Source organism: Dunckerocampus dactyliophorus, chromosome 7 (genome assembly GCF_027744805.1).
Source record: "Dunckerocampus dactyliophorus isolate RoL2022-P2 chromosome 7, RoL_Ddac_1.1, whole genome shotgun sequence".
Lineage (NCBI taxonomy): Eukaryota > Metazoa > Chordata > Actinopteri > Syngnathiformes > Syngnathidae > Dunckerocampus > Dunckerocampus dactyliophorus.
Window position 1 is genome coordinate 15,261,458 of NC_072825.1, and position 23,364 is coordinate 15,284,821.

The window sequence follows — 23,364 nt, forward strand, 5'->3', positions numbered from 1 at the left end:
GTCCCAAAAACAAAACGTGAAATAATCTTCAGAAATCTCAAATCCATCAACCCTCCTATTTTTTCTTCACTTCTCACTACCAAACTTGCTGTCTCCCCTCCCCCACTGTCTGGTGACCCCTAACTGGTTACCTATTACAACAACACCCTCGCCTCCTGTCTTGATGAACTGGCCCCTAAACATCCAAAATGGTCTCTTTCACTCACACTTCCCCCTGAAAGACCCCTGAGCTCCACAACATGAAATCCTCTTAAGCGCCAGCTTGAGAGACTGTACAAGAAATCTGGTCTAACTGTTCATGTCCAAGCCTACACAGACTTCCTACAGAATGATGATGCTTTAAATACTGCCCGGTCAAAATACTACTCCAATCTCAAATCTTTTTTTTTTTTTTTTAAAACAATCCAAAATCTCTTTTTTTCAACAATCAACACACTTCTAAAGCCCAAATATTATATTAGTCCTCCTCATCTTTCACCATCCCCAAGTGTAACCATTTCCAATCTATCATTTCCAAAATTGACAAAATTTACAGTTGCCTCGATCTCCCCTCTGGTCACTTGTTGCCTCCTGATCCATCGCTCTCTGGCTCCATTCAGCGGCTCTCTCATTTTCAACCCATCTTACCTGACCCATCACTCACTGATTTCCTAACTGGCATTAAGACTCCCACTTGCTCCCTGGATCCTATTCCTTCCTCACTCATCAGACCCTGCCTCCCCATAATCTCTCCTCTGATCACAAGAATCATAAACTCCTCACTTACCACTGGCTCCGTTCCACAATCTCTCATGCTGGCAGCAATCACCCCTACACTAAAAAACCTGGTCTCGATTCTGACAACCTTGCAAATTTCCGCCCCATATCTAACCTCCCCTTCCTGTCGAAAATTCTTGAACGTGTCATAGCGGCTCAACTCCAAACTCTTAAATCTTAAATCCAACAGCCTGTTCCAGTCCGGCTTCCGTCCCAAACATTGCACTAAAACAGCTCTTCTTAAAATCACTAATGATCTTCTTCTCTCCTTCGACTTCGGCCATCTCACCATCCTCATCCTCCTGGACCTCACTGCAGCCTTTGACACCATCAGTCATTCTATCCTCCTGTCTCGCCTCAAGACCAGCCTCAATGTCACTGACTCAGCTCTGTCCTGGCTTCAATTATACCTCACAAATCGACAACAGTTTGTGCATATCAACCGCTGCTCCTTCTCCATAGCCCCTTTAACACAAGGTGTTCCCCAAGGTTTGGTGCTTGGTCCTCTCCTCTTCATCCTCTACATCCTCCCACTGGTAACATCATCTGTCGTCATGGCCTCAGTTTTCACAGTTATGCTGACAACATACAACTGTACATCTCTACCACCTCCATCAACTCCAATATCCACTCCGCAATCACCGGCTTCCTAGCTGATATTAAAACCTGGATGAAACACAGTTTTCTCAAACAAACAAACAAACATGTCTGACAAAACAGACACAATCATCATTGGTCCTAACAACATCACAAAATCCGCTCAAGGTTTCTGTCTAAATCTGGATAACGCCACCCTCACTCCATCCCCACTCACCCGCAACCTTCTCAACCTCCTTGATTCTATCCTCTCATTTGAACCACATGTGAAACAAATAACCCGGACTGTGTTCTCAAGACACTTTTCCATCTTAAGAACATAGCCCGACTCCGTCCATCTCTCACATTCTGTGCCGCAGAAATCCTCATCCACGCCTTTGTCACATCCAGGATTGACTACTGCAATAGCATTCTCTGTGTTACACCATCCAAAATCCTCAATAGATTACAATACATCCACAACTCAGCTGCACCCCACCCCCCGCTCCACTGACCACGTCACCCCTGTCCTTCGAAACCTCCACTGGCTCCCCGTCCCTCCTCAACACATCCATTTCAAAGTCCTCCTGATCACTTTAAAAAGCCCCTCCATACCTCACAGACCTGCTCCATCGACACAATCCCTCACGTTCCCTTCGCTCCTCAGACTCTAACTTCCTGACCCTTCCCTGTAGGACCAAGCTCCAAACCTGGGGAGACAGAGCCTGGAATTCATTGCCCCAACCACTCCATGCCTGCTCCGACCTTCCCACCTTCAAAAAACAACTTAACACTCACCTATGTAAAACTGTATTTAACGTTTAAATTATTATACTTTGCTGCTTTGCTTGGCTTTGTTTCTAGTTCTGTTTGTTGTATTTGAATGTGCCTTTTTGTTCTGTCATTTAGCTTTATACTGTTTTCCTCAATCCCCGCTCACTGGGCTTGTAAGTTATAGTATGCATATGTCTCTGTGGCAATCACTGTGATCTAAACACCATTCGTGTTTATTATTATTGTTTATGTGTTTTTGTGTGTTATATCAGATGTCAGTCTTACACTGACAGCTGGTGTAGAAAGATTCCCATCGCCTTGACGATCACTATTGGCTGCCTGGTCTTCAGATTCGTGAGAATCTGTGTCCATGTTGCTCTGTATCTCGTCAAGATTTGGCTCAAATCTGTATGCTCTGATGCCCAACACTCCTTCAAACACTGCTTCATTTTCTTCTACTTCAAAAAAGTCTTTTTACCAAAGGACAGTCTGAAATGTTAGAAAATAGCTCTCTTTCCTCGCTCTGCTGTGCCTCCGTGGTTGGGGTGACTGCCAAATGGGTTCCGTGTGTGACGTCACGGCGGTTCAGAAAGTCGCTGGGGGAGGGGGGTTGGCCTGTCAAAATAGTGTTAAAATAACCACTTAATTTCACTTATATTTCATAGTTTGTCTATAACAGCACTATGACAAAAATGTTTTATTAAGTGAGAACTTTCATTTTGTTATTGTTTTTTGCAAACTTTTTTTGGTGTCAAATTCTAGTACCTGTTTCATGAAAGTGTATTAATTTATTCCCGACAATCTATTATTATCTTCCTTTGGTAGTGTGTCTCTTGGCTGCACTGCTTCCAGTAGTGTATGTGGATGTTAGATTTTTTTGTCCAATCAGATTTCAGCATTTATGTGTTACCGTTCCAATGTAATTTACCCAGGGCCTTCAGAATTAGGAGCGCTGGCCCGTGTCTTAACACTATTAGCGATGGGGCTGTTTCTTCAACCAATCAGACATCAGATTCGCATCACAGGGCCAGCTAGCAGGCATACAATAACGTCAGCATTTTTCCGTCCTCTAATGTGTGAAAGCCTCACTGGTAGTTTCGCAGTGTGCTTGAACGCCTCATCACATGAACAGCACAGAGCTTAATTGATTCCGACACAAAGAAAGAAGACTTATACAAAGGTGTTCTTTGTTCTGTCAGCATTGTAGGAACGATCCATTGGAAGATAAAGGGTTAACTGGGTTTCCTGCTTCAATAATAATGTCATTCATCCCAATTTTGTTATGCCACGCATTGTTATATTGTGTTTTTGTATATTATTGATGGTTTGTATAATTGCAACGTGATGGTGGTGGTATTAAGAGACGGACCGGGTTGCTTCAGTCCCCACTGAAGGCCCGTGTATGAAAATGCACCGCCCACCGCTGATAGTTTTTACCTTTGCCTTTTTTCTGACTGGGCATCATTGGACCCACATTTTCCTGAGACAACACACATTCATAATTTCAGGGTACAAACACAGAAATGAATTTTTTTTTTTTTATGTATTACAAATATAGTACTGAACAAATCAACAGTTTAACATGGAAATGTTCATTTAACATGTTAAATACGTACATATCTGTAAAAATGTTCTACTCCTGTGAGTGCCCTTATGTTTTTCTGATATAACTTAACACAAAGAGGTGACCTGTGCAAGAAAAACACGGCAACAAGAAATGACTTTGAATGGCTTCAACATTAGAGAAACAAAAGACCCAACTCGACAGCTTGCAGTCAGCTAACTATTATGGGTAAAGCCTGCACAGCATGCACACACAGACTAATTGGATATGCACCAGAGGTTCCCTAAAGTTGTTTCTCCAGTAGCTCAAGTGACACCCCCCAACCATGATCCATGATGAGCCCTGCAGTTTTTGTGTAATCCTGCTAACAGGCAGCCAGAACTCCCTTGACAGCTGTTACAGAAGACTCCAAATAAGTTGACGAGAAGTAGCAATTTGGTACAGCTTAAGTTATTCTTCATACATTTTATTTTCGAACATGTGTGGATGTGTTTGCCCATGTGAAAGCTTAGTTAATATACACAGACTGTGTCAAATGATGGATCATTTTTACCTCCACCACATGCAAAAGCAAGCAGCATGATGGATCTGTATGTACCGCAACTAATTTGCTGTGCAACAGGGGAGCGTGGTATTCTCCCCCTGCTTTAGTTTGGCTTGTATGGGAATGTCCGTGGGTGTAGCACCAAACCAATGGCCGCCTGTATAAAAGCCTCCTGAAAGGCCCCTCTCTCCAATAGAAACCCACCCTCACAGGTCCTTCCAGATACACGCACACACTCATACACGAATTCGGTTGAAACCAGCTTTTTTGACACTTTATTCAACGGTCCCTGAACGCACCACAGTCATGTGCTATGAGATGCAAGAGCGAGACTTATACATAAAGACAGACATGTATTTTTCCCCTTCTTCATCACCTCATTCACACTACGACATCTGCGTTGAGTGCAGGTGTTCGCTGGCTGCACTTTACCGTTCATCTTGTGCATCTGGGATGAACCATTTTGCATTTTTGCAAAGTGGGTGTACGTAGCCTCAGACCGTCTTAATTTGATTAAAGCAACTTCATTATTGAACTTTCACAGCAAAATGTATTTGTGTATAATTTGTATATAATTCAGTATTGTTTCTCACCTGCTTTATCAAATGCTGTCACTTGCAACTTTCTTAGGCCCCATTGTGGGTTATTTTGCAGCCACGATCAATAAAAAATCAGAGACTTGAGGCGAGAAACATGTGAAGGTGGTGTCCGCGTTGATCTTGCTGCCACATCGTGTCTTTGTCTCACATCTTCATTGTACGACGGCTTATTAGGGCCAAAAATAATAATCTGAAATCTCAGATTTTTTTTTTTTTTTACTTGTAATATTACATGAATAAAGTAGAGGAAAAAAACTCGTAACATTGCAAGAAAAAGGTTGTAAATTTACCAAAAAAAGTCGTACAATTACAAGAAAAAACTCATAATTTACGAGACTAAAGTCGTAAAGTAACGAGAAAAAAATATTACGAGAATAAAGTTGTAAATTTACGAGAATAAAGTCGTAATGTTACACGTCAGAAGGAAAATAGAGCAGCCTGCCGCCTCTGTTAAAATCCATCATCAGTATCAGGACATTGAAAAGACAAGAAAAGTGCAAGAAAATGCGTTTATTCCGAAGACAGAACCACACAGACCTGGAAGAAATAGCCTCTTTTATTACAACTTTTTATGTTACCTTCGTCAGTGCTATTCATCTCCGAACTGTAGTAGGGGCGAACTGACTTTCAGATTTGGCTCGCTGCGGCGGTAACAACTCTTTTGGTCCGGCAACTAACTTCAGGAAGGAAGGAAACTTTCGCCTGTGAATATTCTCATTCATCCGGGTCATTGTATTCTCAGGATATTCAATCGATCGCAAATGGACTGCTCAGGTTGTCTGAGAAGATGTTTCGCCTCCCTGAGAAGGAAACTTTCCTCTTGCTTAAGGCAAGCTATAATATGGCAACAAAACAAAGCAGAGGCGCACAAACAGATTAGCATGTCTAGCCCTTCTTCCGCATGTGGTGCTCACACGTCCGCCCCTCCACATGCCCAAGGTCAAAGGTCACACAAGCGCCCCTTTTCATAGCTGTCTCAGGCAATACCTGTAACATAAAGTTACGACTTTATTCTCGTAATATGAGTTTTTTCTTGAAATCTCAGATTTTTTTTTTCTCAATGTGGCCCTAATACTCCGTCGTATCATTGTAGGTAAATGTAACCTTAAATGTTCATTGACCCCTTTCATTCGTCATTTATACGCATTTCAAATTGTCTTCTACCTGTAAAACTATAACGGTAATACTATAAAAACGTGTTTCGTGTTATTATTTTTCTTCTCTGTCCTGTCCAGCCAATGGAGCAAATAGTGTTGTTGATCTAGACGCCCTTACATGCTAAACAGATTTGCTCAGCCAGGGAAAAGTGTAAAGATACCCTTCTCCTGTTGCATAGTTTGTATTTCACTTTGTTTCTGGAAGGGATTCATTGGATTTACTTTATTTCTTATGGGAAAGTGTGGTTTGGTCAAAATACTTTTAGGTTAGAGCCAAACTTTGTGGAACAGATGAATGACCAAGGTTCCACATACTGTAAAAGATGGTTGCTGAAATGTGAGGGGTGGACTCATTTTTCTGACCTACTGTATGTGCTTCACATTGAACAGCAACAATGGCCATAATTGGTGTGAAATATGAAAACTATTTGATGATTTACAACAAATATGACTCTTTTAGTGTTACTGTTTTCTTTCAAAACAGCACATCCCATCCACACACACACACACACACACAGGTAAACACACATGCAGCATTTGACTTGCTAAACGACACCCATTGCAAAGAGACGACTGCAACAGCGTGCATTGGTGTGTGTGCACACCTGTACCTCTATCTGTGAGGCTTTTGTATGTTTTTCGAGTGCACGTTCCCTCTTTGAGCCTTTTGTCGCTGCTTTGATCCGTTGATGTATGAGCCCAGACACGTTCCCCCCCCCCCCCCCCCCCCACACACACACACACACACACACACAAACACTCCATGTATAAATGGTCTCAGATTCATAATAAAGGTTTATTGTCGTCCTCTCCTACTCCCTCCTCCCCATCCTGCCTCTCCTTGGTCACTCTTTAATTCCTCTTTTTGTGACACCCCCCCCCCCCCACCCCCCCTCCATCCCTTAATCTCCATCTCTATTTCTCTTCCCTCATCGCCTTACACCGTTCCTCTCGTCACCTGACTCTCTTCTTCTTCCCCTTGTCACCTTTCTACCTTCCTCTCCCCTCGTCTCCTCTGTGCCAGATGAAAGCAGAGATCAGCCTCAGTCTTTGAAGTGGCCGACACTGGCACACTCCGACTGCTTTACCCGCCGGGGGGGGGGGGTGGCACAGGTTTTAGGAGAAAGAGCTTGAGATGAGAGGATGTAAAGGAGGGGAGAGGGGGAGCGTTTAATTTAGAAAGGAGCTGGGAGAAGCCGAGCTGAGATGTTGAAGCAAATGATGTCATTCACCCTTTACCATGGCAACCTTAGGAATGCCTTTCCCCTCAAAAAATACTGAAGTCTGACCACCATTGTGCACGGGGAAGGATTGGTCTCCATCCTGAAGAAAAAAAGACTTGAGGGCAAAATCTGATCTTTAGACCACACTTGTGTTCAGTCAAACATGGCAACAACTCATTTTGCAACCCCAGAACACAGTTTGTGACCTTTAAAAACCTTGTCTTTTATTTCTTAACACATCTTAATGCAAGAAGATGTAGAACTACTAATGTTTTCAATGTCAACCGTTATCCATTAAGAACCTGTTGAGCCCGAAATACTGTACCCCCGTACCGAGGGCAACGACGCTCTGGCCATATTGCTACTAGGGATGTAAATCTCTTTGTGATAGATTCGAATCGAATCTAGATACACAGGTTACAATACTTTTCAAAAACAATATATTTTAAAAACAGAACGATTTGATACATTCCGAAGAAGTGCACAAACAATCCGATTCAGTTAAGTTATACGGGTAATGTTTGTTGGTGTAAATATCAATCTTACATTATAAAATAAAGATGACAATTACATGAAAGTGCCATTCTTACAGTATTTTCTAGCGCGTAAAAGAGCATATGTCATATCCCCAAGCATGCTGTAAGGCACCGGCAAAAAGAAAGTCATCCAAAAAACATGTCAAATGTTGATATAGTTTAGACAAAGACAAAAAAAGACTTGCTGAATGAACATCTTTTTCTTTGACGGGATCGATATACTGTAAAATGTAAACTATCTGTATTTGTAAACCTGTTACATTTGGAACATTTAGGTTTTAACATGTCTTAATGTTGCTAGAAATGGAAGTGGAGCCATCAAACTAACTTTCGTGGTACGCTGTGTGTAATGACAATAAACATCCATCAATCCATCCAAGTAACAATAAAAAACACAACCTTCAGTCCAATTAATAATACAAAATAAATACATAGAGCAAAGCCCCTTAAATAATGACACATCTCTTCCAAGCACAGATAAGTAAATAGATGTATTTGTCACGAGTGCAATTAAAACGCTGTTTTAGCTTGGAAAAGTAAACAATCCCATACTCAAAGTGTCATAACAATGCTAATGGTACAACATTTTAGACTGAGCATAGTGAGCACACTCCGGCAACGTTTCAAAGTAATTAAGTCACAAAGCAGAAAAGTTACCCTACCCGCCTCTGTTGGTATGGCTGGTCCTGCGTTCCCGATCAATAGGTGAACACTCCCAACGGTTGGTGAATTCTGCTTGCACCCTTCTTGAAATTAATCCAAAGACGTTCCAAATATCAGCGTCCAAACGCCGGCTAGCTAGCTAGCATAATCGCCTCTGTTGGTCTGGTTGGTCAAGTTCCGCACCCTTCTTGAAATTAATCCAAACATGTTCCAAACTTCGGCGTTCAAACGCCGGCTAGCTATCGGTTGACAATGCCTTATGAACAAGGCGAGAGTCCGGGCTGCCGACGAAACGCGCAGCTGTGCAAGCTAGCCGGCCGGCCAAGGCTCTCGCGTTGTTTATAATGCACTCAACCGATTGCTTATCTCGTGATACAAGGTGCATGTCTCCACAATCGATTAATCTAAAGATGTATGGCTGATTATTAGCGATACAAGATACGTTTACCGGCGAATTGGAATCGTTAGCTCTCCAAACCGGATACCCGGTCGCATCCGTGTATCGTTAGCATCCCTAATTGGTACATTACTAATAATCGAGAGTCATCGTCACTATATCCACTAGGTCACGTGACAGATGCCAGGTAAGAGCTCAGCCATTAATAAAGCCCATAAAATCATGTTCGTCATGCATCATCGCTTAGCTTGAGGCTGTTAGCCACTCCTAACGGTCCTAAAGTATTATTCCTCTACCGCCAAAACTCACTGGATATGAACGTGTGAGTGTTCATGATTATGAATCACATCCTCCCTTTTGTAATTTTCTCTTAATTACTTTATTTCATATGAATGAAGTGACACTTTCTATGCTAGTCCATTTTTTAAGATTACACTGAAACGATATTGCCTAGAAGCAATGACCACTGATCTGTACTAATAAATCTGGATAGACCAGACGTCGCACGCGCCCGTGCAAGCCGCTGAAGCCACAGAGAGGCCATCTTACCACTCACATCTCCTACGTAGCAGACTACATTGGCACAGCGTCCATAGTGTACAAAGCAGATGAAGAGGCTCACAGAACATCTATATTTTAAATTAAAAAGTGGGGAGATTCTCCCATTCCTTCAAGTAATGCAACCTTTATCTATTATCTCACCGTTATCTATTATGTGTTATCCTGACTATCACTGAAAACATGACATGGAATCCAGGAAGTGAACTACATGTACTGTACTAGATGTAGAATGGATGGGGGGTAGGATTAAATAAGCTTTGCTTCTTCCTACTCCTTTTGGACATGTGGAACTGTCAAAGAATGATTCACGAGATGTATTCCATTGTAACCCTCATGTTCAAATAAACTAAACCAAACCAAACCAAACCAAACCTTCGTCCCTTAAAAACGATTTGATACATTATTCTCTATCTTTTGGCTATATTAAATGTACTTTTCCCCTTCCAATTCTCATTGGGACAAAATTCTACTCTGCACCCTGGCTGAGCACTCCCCTATAGCAATGCATAGTTGTACTCCTCTAGAAAGAGATTTTAATTTGAACTGCATATCCCATCCCTTTTTTCCACTAAAATCCATTTACTTTTTTTTCTTACTTTCATACAATTCACTATGCTCTCGTCTGTACAAAATATGAATCATAAAAGAGAGTGACTTTGGACAAGTTTTTAAAATCCTTTAACATTTTGCTGATTTTTTTTCTGATTTTTTTTTTGTTTGTGTTATGAAATAGAAATAACCTCTTTTCTGATATAGAAATATATTTTAACAAAAACCACAGGAATAATATGTAATATAATATGTAATAATATATAAACATTGTCTCCATATGGGAGTTCATTTTAAATTCGGGTAAACAAAAACAAAAAAACGTATTTTTTTTATATTTGCAAGCAACTGCAAATTATTTAGTAGTCTAGTCGCGTTTTTTTTGTTTACATATCCCCCACGGACCTCTATGTAAAGCCGTTATGACTCAGGTATGGTATGATATCGACAGAATTTTTTAAAATGATCATACCCGAGTCCTTATGACTAAGCTCAAGCACACCTGTTGTGCGAGGTTACTAAGCTTGCATTAAGTGTGAGTGGGTAAGCAAACTAACAACAGACTTAACAACTCACAAGTTCTCACATAAGTCATTGTCCGAGAAGTGTTTCTTGTGAGTGGTAATACGGCGGCCGCGTGGCTTCACAAGTCATTGACCAATGGTCTATCCAGATTTATTAGTATAGATCAGTGGTGATAAAGGGTAAATGTAACTTCCTGTGACTACATCTTCCAGGCGAATTCCTATTGGTCAATTGGGCAGTGTCTCTTTTCTATTGGCTGTGAGCAAAAATCAGATGTACGCGCAACAAATTTACAACTCCAATTTCCGTGAAGTAGGTTTCCTTATTTCTAAATGAAATATTGTCATAGTTAGAGCATAGAAAACCTGTTTAAAACTTTCTAAATACGGTTTTTAACATTATTAGAGCCCTCGAGACATGAAGTAAGACCCCTATAGTCACCTTTACATTCATATTACCCAATATTGTAGACATGACATTAAAATAATATAAATACAATAATCAAACTTGTGCTGATGTTTGTTGCTATAAGTGTGTACCAGTGCTAGGCGAGCGGACAGGAAGTTCAGTGAGTTCAGAGTTGAGTTTCATCTTGCCATGTTTTTATCAGCGATTTTTATTGTGTTATTTTATTGTGTACTGTGAGATCCTTCAAACCTGCAATAAAAGCCTGTTGTTCCAGCAATCAAGTCTGGCACCTGGCAGCAAACATTACAGTAACATTACTGACACCTAGTGACCACTGTAGAATACTACATATAATTCACAGCATCTTTTAATGCGTCGTCTTGAATCCCTTATATTTGTATTTTAGTTCATTAGTCATTTTTACGCTTGAATATGTTTACGCTTGCTTCAATATGCCTTTTTTTTTTAACTAAAGGGCTGTATTCAACATAATTTTTTGCCATTTTATTATGTTCCAATTGTCCCTGTAAAAACTATAGAGGTTGTTCTCAAACTTTTAGTGCTGCAGTGTTTCCTAATTAATGAACGTTCAAGGTTTTTTGAAGCCTGTGGGATTTGTGTTGATTAGGTTAATAATGTAGGGTTTAATTAACTGAGGAGGGTGTGTTGGACTATGCTGGCCCTGGCGACCAAACTGCCCTCAAAGACCCCTGGGACAAGAGAGGGGGCAGAAGGGGGTAAAAGAAAAAAAGCTTTCATTTCAGACAAAGTGGGTCGGAAGAGACCCTGTTTTCATGAAGAACATCCAGTATAAATATGAAAACTCAGTTAATTTAGTCAACTATTACTATTGGTCTCACATATAAACCCAATGTCCAAAGTGACAAAGGGCGAGTGGAAGGGGTTGGGTTCAACTTAATGCATCAGTCTGCACAAAAACGGTGAATGTCTTTTTTTTTTCTTCCCACAGGTACCATGTGGATGTGGTCCCTTTAGCTGCTGAAATTCTCCAAAAGTTGTCCATTTCATCATCAACCATTTAGCAAAGCAAGAGTCAAAACCTTTCACTGGTCTGTAAAGTATTTCATTAGTTTGCTTTAAAATGTTTTTAATATGATTGGGTAAGTGGGGATTGGTTTTTCCTCATAGTTGGGTAAATTTGCCCCCTTACAAAAGGTAGGGATAGTTTATAATTTATTTGAGCTTGGACCAGAGAGACAAAATAACAAAAAATCCAGGGGTATTTGATAAACCTTTCGCAAGCAGAGGTCAGACATTTCTTGTGGTTGATCACCAGGGTTCCACTCCTCTCCAAATCCTGAAGGCTTCAAGGGCTGGTACTTGGCAATTCAGTTTTAGTTTAACTCAGACTTTCGATGGGTTTGGCTACTCCAGGGGTGAAGGAAATTGACTTGTATTTCTCAGATTTTCGAATAATCGCATCAACATTGGTGTCATCATGAAGCTTCTTGCTGAAGGGACAGGACTGTGTGCTTCATGGGCACACAGCAGTCTGTGGGGGACAGATTTATTGCTGGTTGGTAGGGGATCAAATACTTATTTCAGAGAACCGGTTTCTTTCTGATAAGTCCGCCTTTGTTGAATATAATAACTTATGCAGGGGATCAATTACTGTATATCACCCCCACAGCATTTGCTACTGGCTTTGTTTCATAATTTCAAATCAAACTGTTTTCTAGCAGATGCTTTTGAGAAACATTTGAAAATGTATCGTACATGTGAGCTTTGGTGTATTGTCTGAATCTAAACCCCATGTATTACAGAAACTCATTGAAATCCTCCCGGTTCAATTCTTTTAGCTTGGTTTGATGAGCTCCGTAAATGTCAGTGAGGTATGCAGCGTGTTCACACCTTAGTGGTAATGATCAGTGGCACAAACTAAATTTCATGCCATACTCAATGGTCCAACAAAAATTCTGAGTGAAGGGGAAAAAGGATGCAGCCAGGTGAAATAATGAGTCCATTTTATTGTTTCAGAACACAGCAGGCTACAGCAACCAGCTCCTCTGACTACCCTATACCCCACCCCCCCTTAGTAACAGACCAATAAGAGCCCTCCTCCCACACCAGTCAGCTAGGTCTGCTACACCCCCTTTGGAACAGCAGAGACACCCAAGTGTCCACCTTTAAAGCAAGAAAATAGCTCGATATTTGGACCATGACTTCCAATTCATGTTTTATACAAAAGCTACACAATGTTACACTGCAACTGATTTAACCTTAGTGTTTTGGACACCAAAATGTGATCAGATACTTGGATGGAGCATTACCACTAAAAGAAAACCCTACCAGAGACATAAAATACAAAAAAGGACTGCAAACAAAAAGAAATTAGAATAATGGGGGTAAAAAAAAAAAAAAAGCAAGCTAGAAGCATTTTGTACCATTATATAGACTTCAGGAAAGAAAACTAAATAAAAATGTTTTTAAAAATAAAAAAAGCATAAAAATGGAAAAGTACATAAAACCTTTGAGATCAAAATCCATGTGATGCATCAGGATTTGAAGTCAAGCCACCATCTTCCGGGTTAAAACCAGAACAGAACCACACTTATCAAATTTGTCCCAATGGAGCTCCTACAGACAGGATGGGTCATCGTCAGGCACTTTCTAAAACCCCGCCTCCTCCATGTGGGCGAATCAAGATGCAGGTTCATCCAGATCACATGATACAGCTGCAAAAAGTAAAACAAAAAAAAGGGGAGGATCAGTGAGGGTGGAAAAAACAGAAAACGTCCAGAGTAGCAAATACACACACACACACACACACACACAGAACTTGGCAGTTAGCAGTTTGATCGTGCAGCAGCCTTTGTGAGTTAAACTAGTCCTCCCCCAGCCATTTCTCAATTCACTCCTGTCATACACACAAGTGGATCAGACACCATCTTACCTAGTAGAAAGTGTTGGGTAATGTTGGTCTTTGTATTTACAAGTCTGTGTCAAACCAGGCCAGTTGGTTCGAGTCACCAGGTGGCAGGCCTTCGATCAGTTCCTGGGTGTGTCCCAGATCAGGAAGCCCCTCTACAGGGGGATAGTCCTGGCCAGGGTGGTGGCCCCCACCTAGGTCATGGTCCATCATGGGTTCCATGCCCATAGAGTCTCCGGCGTAACCTCCTGAGTGGAAGGAACGGTAGCTTGGGTCTGGGAGAGGCAGAGTGAAGGGAGGTGGGGTTTGGGGGAAGCAGAGCAGGTGTTAGAAGCATGTTAACACACCAAGCGCTCACACAATAAAGGAGTACCATCAAACACAGCAAACCAACACCATGTCAGCTCTTAAATCAACCAACCCATTGACTTCCTGGAATCTACATATTTACTGATCCATATTCAGACCATGGTCCCATTATTCACACTAACTGAATGTGACAAATGACAGGTGGTAGGACAGCTGGGACTGTTGCTGCAACAATACAAATCGACAATTTCCATATTTGCAAGTGCCAACGGTTTTGTGTCTCAACCGACTGTAATGGCATAGTATAGAGGATTGGTGGGATTCAAGAGGCCACTTACCATCCTGTCTATAGCCCAGAGGCTCTCCCTGCGCACCAATGTCCAGACCGAGATCTCCAGTCTGCAGATGAGTTACATAACACTGAGCACAGGCATGTAAACATATCAGTTCTTAAACCATCATTAAGCGCTTCATACTTCATTCCAGGCCATTGGTTCCGTCCTGAAGAGTGAGCTGGTGAGTTCTACCGAGAGGCGTTTCTTGTAATCTTGGGGTTTGTCCTCTGACATACGGAACAGAACTGCTGCTGCATATGTGGCTGAGAGGAGATGACATGCGGCAAGTTAGCTTACTACTATGTTCTTTCATACTTTGCCTCAACTAACTGTCCAGTAAAGCAATACCATGCCATAGTAACGTGCCTTTTTGTCACAAAGGCAACAGTAACTTAAATTTAAATGATTTGTGAATTTTACAATTGTTCCATGCCTAGTAGCACACAAGCGATTTAAGGCAGAATTAAGAGTATTTAAAAATAACATTAACATACCGACTCCTTCATTGCGACTGTGCAACAGCTCTGTGAGTGGGGCCGTGGCTCCCTCAGCCTCAATGGCCTCAGCAGCCTCTTTATCCTGGGCCAGCTCACACAGGACACCTGCTGCCACACGCTGGATGTTCTCGATGGGAGAATACAAGAGCTGCACACAAATAGACGGGATGTTTAATCATTGTTCTTGATCTACTGAATACAACGTTAAGAACTATACAATTTGTTTGGGACCTTCAGTTCTTTATTACTTGTATAACAAACAGTCTCTTGTCTACAAACAATGTTCAAACAATTGTTTTACCTGTACAAAGAGTGGAATTGTGTTCAGTCCCCTGATGACTATTCTGTTGTGGACATCTCTGGCCAGGATATGAAGTGCTCCTGTGCAGCCCTCTACAATCTCCTCCATGCGAACCCCCTCCTAAAGAAACAGCAGTTGGTAAATGTTAAGGGCCTCTATGTGGCCTTATTACTAATGTTCTCTGCAAGTAGTGAGAACAATGCTACATCACTATTGCACTAACATACAGCTCTGTACTGGTTACCATACTAACATTGCGGCATTATGTGGATTAGTGCATTCACAAAGTATTAGTATGTTTGCGCACACTCACCACAAACTGCTGCTGTGTCCCCCCCATGCTGGTGCGCCTCTGGGTATCCTGGTGCGCTCTGACCAGCAACTGAACCAGTCTGGGAATGGCTCCTTGCTCTCTCAGAGGAGCGTGGTTTGCAGGGCACAGAGCCAGGTTACGGATCAGACCAACTGTAGCCTGAGGGAGGAACAGTTTTGTGTCAGCCATCTTTTAATAATAGTTTTAAAACAGTAATTGACCCAAAACAAATACAACTAGTCAAAGCCAAAAGGGACATTTCAACATCCATCATATGACGCAACCACACACTTCAACATTTTCATTACAAATTGTCTAAATGGTTTATACGGCTGGACACAAAATGTGCATACCTTAATAAGTGGCCAGTGTGATGGCGGATGCAACAATTTGACCACAACCGGCAGGCCATAATGCAGCCTGACAGCGTTCTGAGCCATCTCAGCATCCTGGTGTCGAGAGGTGAGATGACGCAGGGCACAAATAGCTGGTTCTGTGATGTCCTCTCTGTCTCCAGCCCGAAGCACGGTGCGAACCAGAGCCTCAATTCCACCAACCTACAGTGACAAATGGCATAACGGGCAGATGAGTCAAAAGATGTTAGGATTTTGTTCAGTTAAAAAAGGCAATACAATTCCATCCATTTTCTGTGCCGCTTATCCTAATTAGGGGCAAATACAATTACTACACAAAGTTTCAAAATACAATTTAAGCCTGCAGTACAAGCCGTAAGTGTTGAGGTACGTACCTGGCAGACCATCATCTTATTCTTGTAGTTGTTACACGTCAGGTTTGACAGGATGCCCGCAGCACAGGTCACCACGTTAATGTCATCACTACCAAGTAGCTGGACCAATGTCCCCAACAAACCCTCCATTCCCTCCTGAAAATCAGTTGTCAAGTTAGCATAACAGGAAAAATTCAGTATCAAAAGCTTCAACTTTTCAAAAGTTTAATGCAAGATACAAATTGTTTTTAGAAGTGCGAATACTAATTTAATCTGTAACCTAACGCAAACAGTTATGTACGAGATTGTGTGTTATATGGGGTTTACTGTACCTGCTTGGTGGCAGCATCTGATAAGTTCCTGAGTGTCCAGAGACAGTTCTGCACTAGTCTCTGGCTGGGATCTGTCAAGTGTAGTCCAAGAGCCTGCATGCCTCCTTCATGAACAAAAAAAAACAAACAAAAATAAAAACATTTTAAAAACACGCTGGGATTTGACAAATGTGATAAAATGTTTCACTGGTGACCACAAAAGAAAGCTTACCAGCTTCTACAATGGCAGGTTTGTTACTGGAACAGACCGACAGAACTTTGAGCACTCTACTTGTGGTCCACAGCAGTTTCTCATAGGTATATGTCCTCATGATGTTGACCAGCGCTTGGGGGCCTCCACTGGCCAGGATTATCAACTATTAAAAAAACATTTTGGATTGATTTTATTCAAGACAAGATTCTGCAATATTTCTAACATGAAATGCATCAACTCACCTTGCTTTCCTGGTTTCCATAGGCTAGGATTTGGAGACAATCTGTGGTGATGGCAAGGAACTTGACATTTGTTTTGTTAAGCAGGGCCACCATTTTCTGAAGCCCACCGGCCAAACGAACGGCCATCTTGGCTCCTTCCTGGTGCAGCAGGAGGTTGTGAAGAGTTGTGATGGCATAGAACAGGACAGAGTCCACTGGTGAACTGCAATGCAGAAAAAGGATTATTGGATTACAATACAATTGGGGGAACAGGAACTGGATTATGTTTTGTTTTCCCCCCCCCCATCCCAAGTGACTGCTTGCCAGGAAGAAATTGCCAATTAATTCAGAAGGTTTTGCATTGCAACAGTACTTTACATATATCAAGTGTAAGAATAGTTGCTTATGCAAATCTTTCAGGGGAAACGAGACTCCGACATGGTGCCCTCTTTGCTTCTATTTTCTGTGTGCAAATAGCATGTTTATATTTTGGATTTGAAGTAAACAATATTTTTAAACCGGGGACAAGTATCAATTCATCTTCACACATACCCAAGCATTTTGACAAGAGCTGGGATTCCTCCAGACTTAAAGATAGCCAGCAGACCCTCTCTGTGATGGGAGAGGTTGTGGAGGGTCCCTGCAGTGCAGCGAGCTGTCTCCACATCATTTGTGTTCTGCATTGTCCTGACTATGGCCGATACCATCTGAGGGGAACGCATGATGGCGTGACGGGAAGCTTCTTTCTTTGATAGTTGGTGCACCATCACTGCAGCTTTGTTTACTACAACCTTGAGAAGAGAGACACGTTGAAGGAATGCCAGGCACTGAACAGCATTTGCCAAGAGTCAAACTACTAACCTGGTCCTCATCATTGAGCAGTTTGGTGAGTTCTGGTATAGCTCTGGTTGCGAGCTCAGCGTCATCTTGATAGTTAATCAGATTGACCACTGCGTGTTTGAGCATTTGTGAAGGTTCTGCAAGCCGCTGAACATTTGTAGGATTAGCTGTGTCATACTGTGTGGAGGGGATCTGCATGCCTTCCTCAAGAGTCTCTGGGAACATTGCTGCACGCACCCGCTGGGCACGAGTCATGGCATACTGACCATCCAAGTCTGAAAGAGAAAATATTTTTTTCTCCGAAATACTCTTGGCAAACCTAAATTATTTAACCGACTGTCTTGGGACTCACCTTGGACTTGTTCCTGGGAAAAATTCTGGTTGAAGCCTTGCTCCCACTCATACATGACCTGGTTGTTGTCAAGATCATCATCTTCAGGATTTCCTTTCCCACTGAGAGAGGGAGCTGTAGTGGTGGCCCCTGAATGGATGCCTGAATCCAGGTAGGACTGTTGCTGCCAATGGCTGACTGCTGCCTTTCTGTCTGGCTCCATGGCCATGTCTAACTCCATCAAATCAGCTGGAGAGATACCAAAAAGTATAATATATTAAAAACATGCAGCAAAACAGATAAACTAGAAAAAGTGTGATGACAAATGTGAAGCGATCAATGGTACAATTTGATGATAATCGTACCAAGGGTACATTTTGGCCTTTGCAAACATACATGAACATTTAATGTTCTCTACGTATATGTAAACAAGGTAGGATAGTATATGTGCCAGGAGTGTCACCTTACCCTGGGAAGCCATGTTCCTTTCCTCTAACCACGGCCGTCACAGCTTCCTGATCTGAAAAACAGTGGAAAGTACAGTCAGCCTCAGACTCTCACTCCCAGTCATTCCCTGCTCATTATTAGTCACTTGCAATGTCAAAAAACAGCAACAGGCTGTTAATGCAAATGCAAATGTAAATGCTGTATTGGTTCTTGCTTACATAGTTGAACACACCATGCCACCTTTACCGTGTCACCAGTAGGTGAGACACCTTTGATTTTGTCCCCCTGTGATAGCCATCCAAGTAAACAGTACTTGCATACAAGGCCCACATTAAGTATGTCAGCTAGGTAGTACTTATGTCAAGGAGGGTGGCAAGTGGAGCACTGAGTGGAAGGAAAATAAGCAGTGGGAGGGAAAGGGTGTACACATTCCTCCACAGCTTTTGAAGATGAAAACTACACTCTGCAAGTTAACTGTCAAATTGAAGTCTAAACTCTTATATCAAGTAATATCTGCCAGGAATGAATAAAAAAAGTACCAGTAGTTGACAGTCCCACAGCAGCCTAAACTGAATGTCCAATTCCCACGCAGATGAAGTACATTAATACCACTGCCAAGGGATGTGTAGTAATGCATTAAGGGGAACAACCTTTTCTACAAGATGTTTCACTCTTATTTCAGCACACAGCTCCGATGAAACTCTCCAAAACCACCACTACAATAGTCACATGTCAAATGATGCAGGCCTGAAGACCAGCAGACCACACAAATGGTAGCATGTTAGTCTCTAAGAACCAGTCATTGTAAGAAGATTCAGTAAAATGCTGCCAACATGCAAATAAAAAGAGGGCAAAACTCATGCACTGAATGACTGTCTTCATACACACCCACAGTGCCCAATTTCAGCTGCAACTAAAACAAACTCAAGTAAGGCTCTTGGTACGCCACTTCATCCCACAAAAACACAAATTCTAATTCACTGTTCACACGCCATCCTCAAGCTTGAGAAGCTGGAGCTCCCATAAACTAACTCCCAATTTAATGGGAACCATATGTGCAACACAAGACCTCATACAAATCAAAGCACATCATTCACACTGGTAGAAAAGTGGATCTTTGCATCCAGCTTTTAAGGCCAGCCAACACAAAAAAAAGCCTGGTCTTCAATTGACACCAAACAAATGGCCGCCTTACCATAAAACCCAACAGACTAAATATGAACAAAATCATGGCGGTACAGTACAGTACAAAAAAACAAATGGGGGTTTGTTTGAAGCCAGATGTGAGGTCCAGACAAAAAGCAATATAACTTAACACAGCAGTCCTTAGCGTCACAAGGGGCTTCAATTAAATTACACACACACACGACAACAGGAGTGTCCAAACTTTTTGACCAAGGGCCGCATATTGGGGAAAAAAAACAAAATGGACGGGGCCACTTCCACATTTATTTATTTTATTTTTTTTTTTATTTTTAAAACCAACCCATGTGGATATGCCCAGACAGACCACACCTGCATCTCAGCTTTGTTAATGCCAAGCGTATATTAGTATGAATAAACTTTCTCCTTTTGTTGGGCTCTTGTGCTAATTTCCTTTTTTGCTGTTATTTTACACTATGCAAATATTTCAAACTTCTTTCTCGTACATTATTCCGTCTTAATGTCTTTATTATGATAGCTTTTACACAACCTAAATTTCCTAAAATTGCAACTTTATTTTTTGTCGTTTCTGAAATTACAACTGTTAAAAAAATAATTTTTTGTCTAACATTTCAACGTTATCCTATTCTTTCCTCTTAACACTTTATTCTCTGAATATTTTGTTGATTCATGTAAAATTATTTTATTTTTGCTGTTTTCTTGTTCAATTGTATTTTGCCAAGGGCCAGTAAAGGGGAAAAAAAAAAAAAAAAAAAAAAAAGCAACCGTGGGTCGTAAATGGGCCCCGGGCCACACTTTGGACACCACTGGTCTACAAGTGGTGGTCATGAGGTTAAGGAGACTTTTATGATGTCATCCGATTTAAATAAATACACGCGACCATATACAATACAAAACTTAAATAACATACTAGTGTGTGCCCATCTGCCCTGTACCAATCTGGTGGAAGACTAACAATGAATTACAACTTCTGAAATTGTAATTTATTAAACTATTAAAGGATACTAAAAATACAAAATATACTCCTAACTACGATTGACAATTCTTGTCTAAAAACAAAACAAAAAAACCCACTGAAATTCATGTTTGGGGTTCCTCCCCACTAAAAGGGTCTATTTGCTGTCTATCAGAAACCACAATGCTCCATATGCCGTATAAAGCTGGATTTCAGGCAGAAGCAAAAGGCAACTACAGGGTTTAGCGATAGCAAAGCAATGTGCAGGGTCAGCAACCCTCACTGCTGGCTGCCATCTTACTATACAATGGGCTCCATGCCTGCAGCCTCTGCAACGTAAGATCGCCGTCTCCTGTGGATGAGGGATGCCTTGAGGAAAACAATTGCTCTAAGTACTGATGCTTCCGTTTGCTCAAAAATTGTGATAGTATTTTCTCGCATAATGTGTAAGTAGTTATACATGGTTTTTTTTGTTTTTTTTTAAATTAAGTCAGTCAATGACTGAATTTTTTTTCAAATCATGCAAAATGAGTTGTAAAGAGAATTAATTCAGAAGGAGTGTTTTTGGTGACTGTCTGGGAGATATGTCAAAACATCACTAAGGTGTAAAATGTAGCCTAAGTTTCTGTGTTTAAAAAAAACGTAATTGTAACATTTCGCCGATTAATTAAAGCATTGTATTGTTAAAACATAAATATGAACAATTAATCCAGTTGATAATGCACTAGTTTGCGTGGGGGGCGTACGTTGCAGTGAGCAGTGGCATTTGTGGCAATCGTGATAAACGGCATTGAATTCAGATGTGCTTGTTATCCAAACGCGATTCAAAGTAAAGGAGACTAAAACTGCAACATTGACGCCGCGTTCTATCTGCTCTCTTCTGACCGAATTCACTGTAGCAATTGCGCATTTTAGGAATATATTTTTTTTTTTCTTACATATCAACGCCAAACTTTTTCGCACAGTCACAAAATAGTTTAAAACGTCACGTTAAAATGGCACAACTGGGACAGCCGTATGTAAAACTTCAGTTAATACTCCATGCAGCCGCCCCTCTTCCACACAGCTGCCGGCTGGCCCGACTTCGTTGCCCCAACACTCCTGGCTCAAATTTCACACAGGCTCCACCTCGTCTTCCTCCCAAAGAAACAACGGCTGGGAGGAATGTGTGGTTCTTTGTTTAAAAGGACGACATGGAAAAAAATAACTTCCATTAGTGTAATATGAACTTTACCTACGAAAAAGTCAAGAGTCGTCTAAGTCAGGGGCGTTCCACTTTATTACAAGGTTAACGTCCACTCGACCAAATGTTGCGTGGGTGAAACTTTTGTTGAACATTTGTTACACCACAGACTGGCAAACGCAAAGATTGAAATGTATGTGTAAAAACAATATGAACAATTTAGCTTAAAACCATGGCAAAAATGGCAACAAATGGCAAAAGTCCTGGATTCATGAGTCAGTAAAGTGGAATGTGGCTAACAATCTACGTGGGCTAACACTACAGGCTACAGTTGGCTGCTGTAGGTCACAATGGTAACCGTTTAGGCTACTTGCTTCAGGTACATACTCTGGACGTTAAACTACAACCACTACCTTGAACGCCAACCACAACAAGCAAATGCCTTCGGTAAAATGGTCATTATTCCTCCAAGGTGATGCCTGTCCTGTCCCAGGCGGAAGCCATGAATGAAGCTGGATGGGAGGCTAACTGCTGCTGCGGAGTCCCGACCCACTCTTGCTCCACACCCGGCTCAATTCCGGTAGAGTCTCAGTGAGCGGCGGACATAAAAAGAGAAACTGTATCTTGAATATAGTAGCCTACCCGTATCAACACGCAGCAACTCCGTCCACTCGGTTTCCGATGGATTAAAAACACTTAAAATGGTAAAATGTCGAGGAAAATGTGACGCCAAAAGTCAGCGGGAGCCCTCGTCTACTCCCTGCGAAGTCAGTCAATCACGTCTGGTCCGGAAGAGTGCCGACTGGAAAATGTAAGATGGCGGCGGTTTATATAGACCGCAGAACGCCTCACAGCGACCATGTATCCTGCAGTGTGCCTGAATAAAATAGAAACTACAATCGGTAAATATGTACGTTTTGGCAGTGTGGCGCACCAATATAAACATTAACACAACACAATGATTACATGGTTTGTAAATTTAACGTTATATGATGATGGTAAGCAAGCCAAGTAAAGCCCTTTAAACCCGAGTATGAATACACAATTGAATCAAGTTCCGGTAGATTGGGGAAGAGGAAACGTGATTTCCTTCCTAAATTAAACCATTTGGAATACTTAGAAAAGGACACTTTTGTACAGTTTCTCAAGAAAAGTATACTTTTCACATGTTAATCAGAACGTAACTGCTATTATTTTTTCATCCACACTAAAGTGAAGCAGAAAATGTGAACGTTATTTCAAGTTATATGTTTTTAAAACACAACAGTTGAGCCATTATGCTGGTAATTTGAAAGTTTCTATAAGAACATGGTAAAAAGCAACAAATGGGCCATTATCAATGATGCTGCTTTCACAAAGTCTGAAGATTTCACTCACACAAACAAAGTAACTGGAAGGCAGTTGAATAGAGGTGGGTGATACTTCAAATATTGGTATTGATCAGTACCAAATAAATACAGGACCAGTATTGCTGATACTGATACGATGATTGTG

At 41.4% G+C, this 23,364-nt stretch overlaps 2 protein-coding genes across 2 annotated transcripts in view; one reads left to right on the top strand and one right to left on the bottom strand.

The window, feature by feature from the left end:
• ulk4 (unc-51 like kinase 4) overlaps positions 1 to 13,320 on the top strand; it is a 103,315-nt gene extending 89,995 nt beyond the window's left edge. Inside the window, exon 37 of the mRNA XM_054781063.1 lies at positions 11,803 to 13,320. Coding sequence (XP_054637038.1) covers positions 11,803 to 11,875 — 73 coding nt within the window. The 3' untranslated portion in view covers positions 11,876 to 13,320. The remainder of the gene's footprint in view (positions 1 to 11,802) is intronic.
• ctnnb1 (catenin (cadherin-associated protein), beta 1) lies at positions 12,867 to 22,687 on the bottom strand. Its single transcript, XM_054781064.1, has 17 exons — positions 22,513 to 22,687; positions 18,590 to 18,641; positions 18,143 to 18,370; positions 17,812 to 18,065; positions 17,503 to 17,741; positions 16,972 to 17,173; positions 16,748 to 16,892; positions 16,537 to 16,640; positions 16,226 to 16,360; positions 15,831 to 16,034; positions 15,478 to 15,636; positions 15,165 to 15,284; positions 14,861 to 15,011; positions 14,508 to 14,629; positions 14,370 to 14,430; positions 13,747 to 13,997; positions 12,867 to 13,528 (listed from the first exon to the last, which is right to left on the bottom strand). Exons 2-16 carry the CDS (start codon positions 18,600 to 18,602, stop codon positions 13,783 to 13,785), a joined length of 2,352 nt encoding a protein of 783 aa, XP_054637039.1. The 5' UTR covers positions 18,603 to 18,641; positions 22,513 to 22,687; the 3' UTR covers positions 12,867 to 13,528; positions 13,747 to 13,782.
• Positions 22,688 to 23,364: the final 677 nt, after the last annotated feature.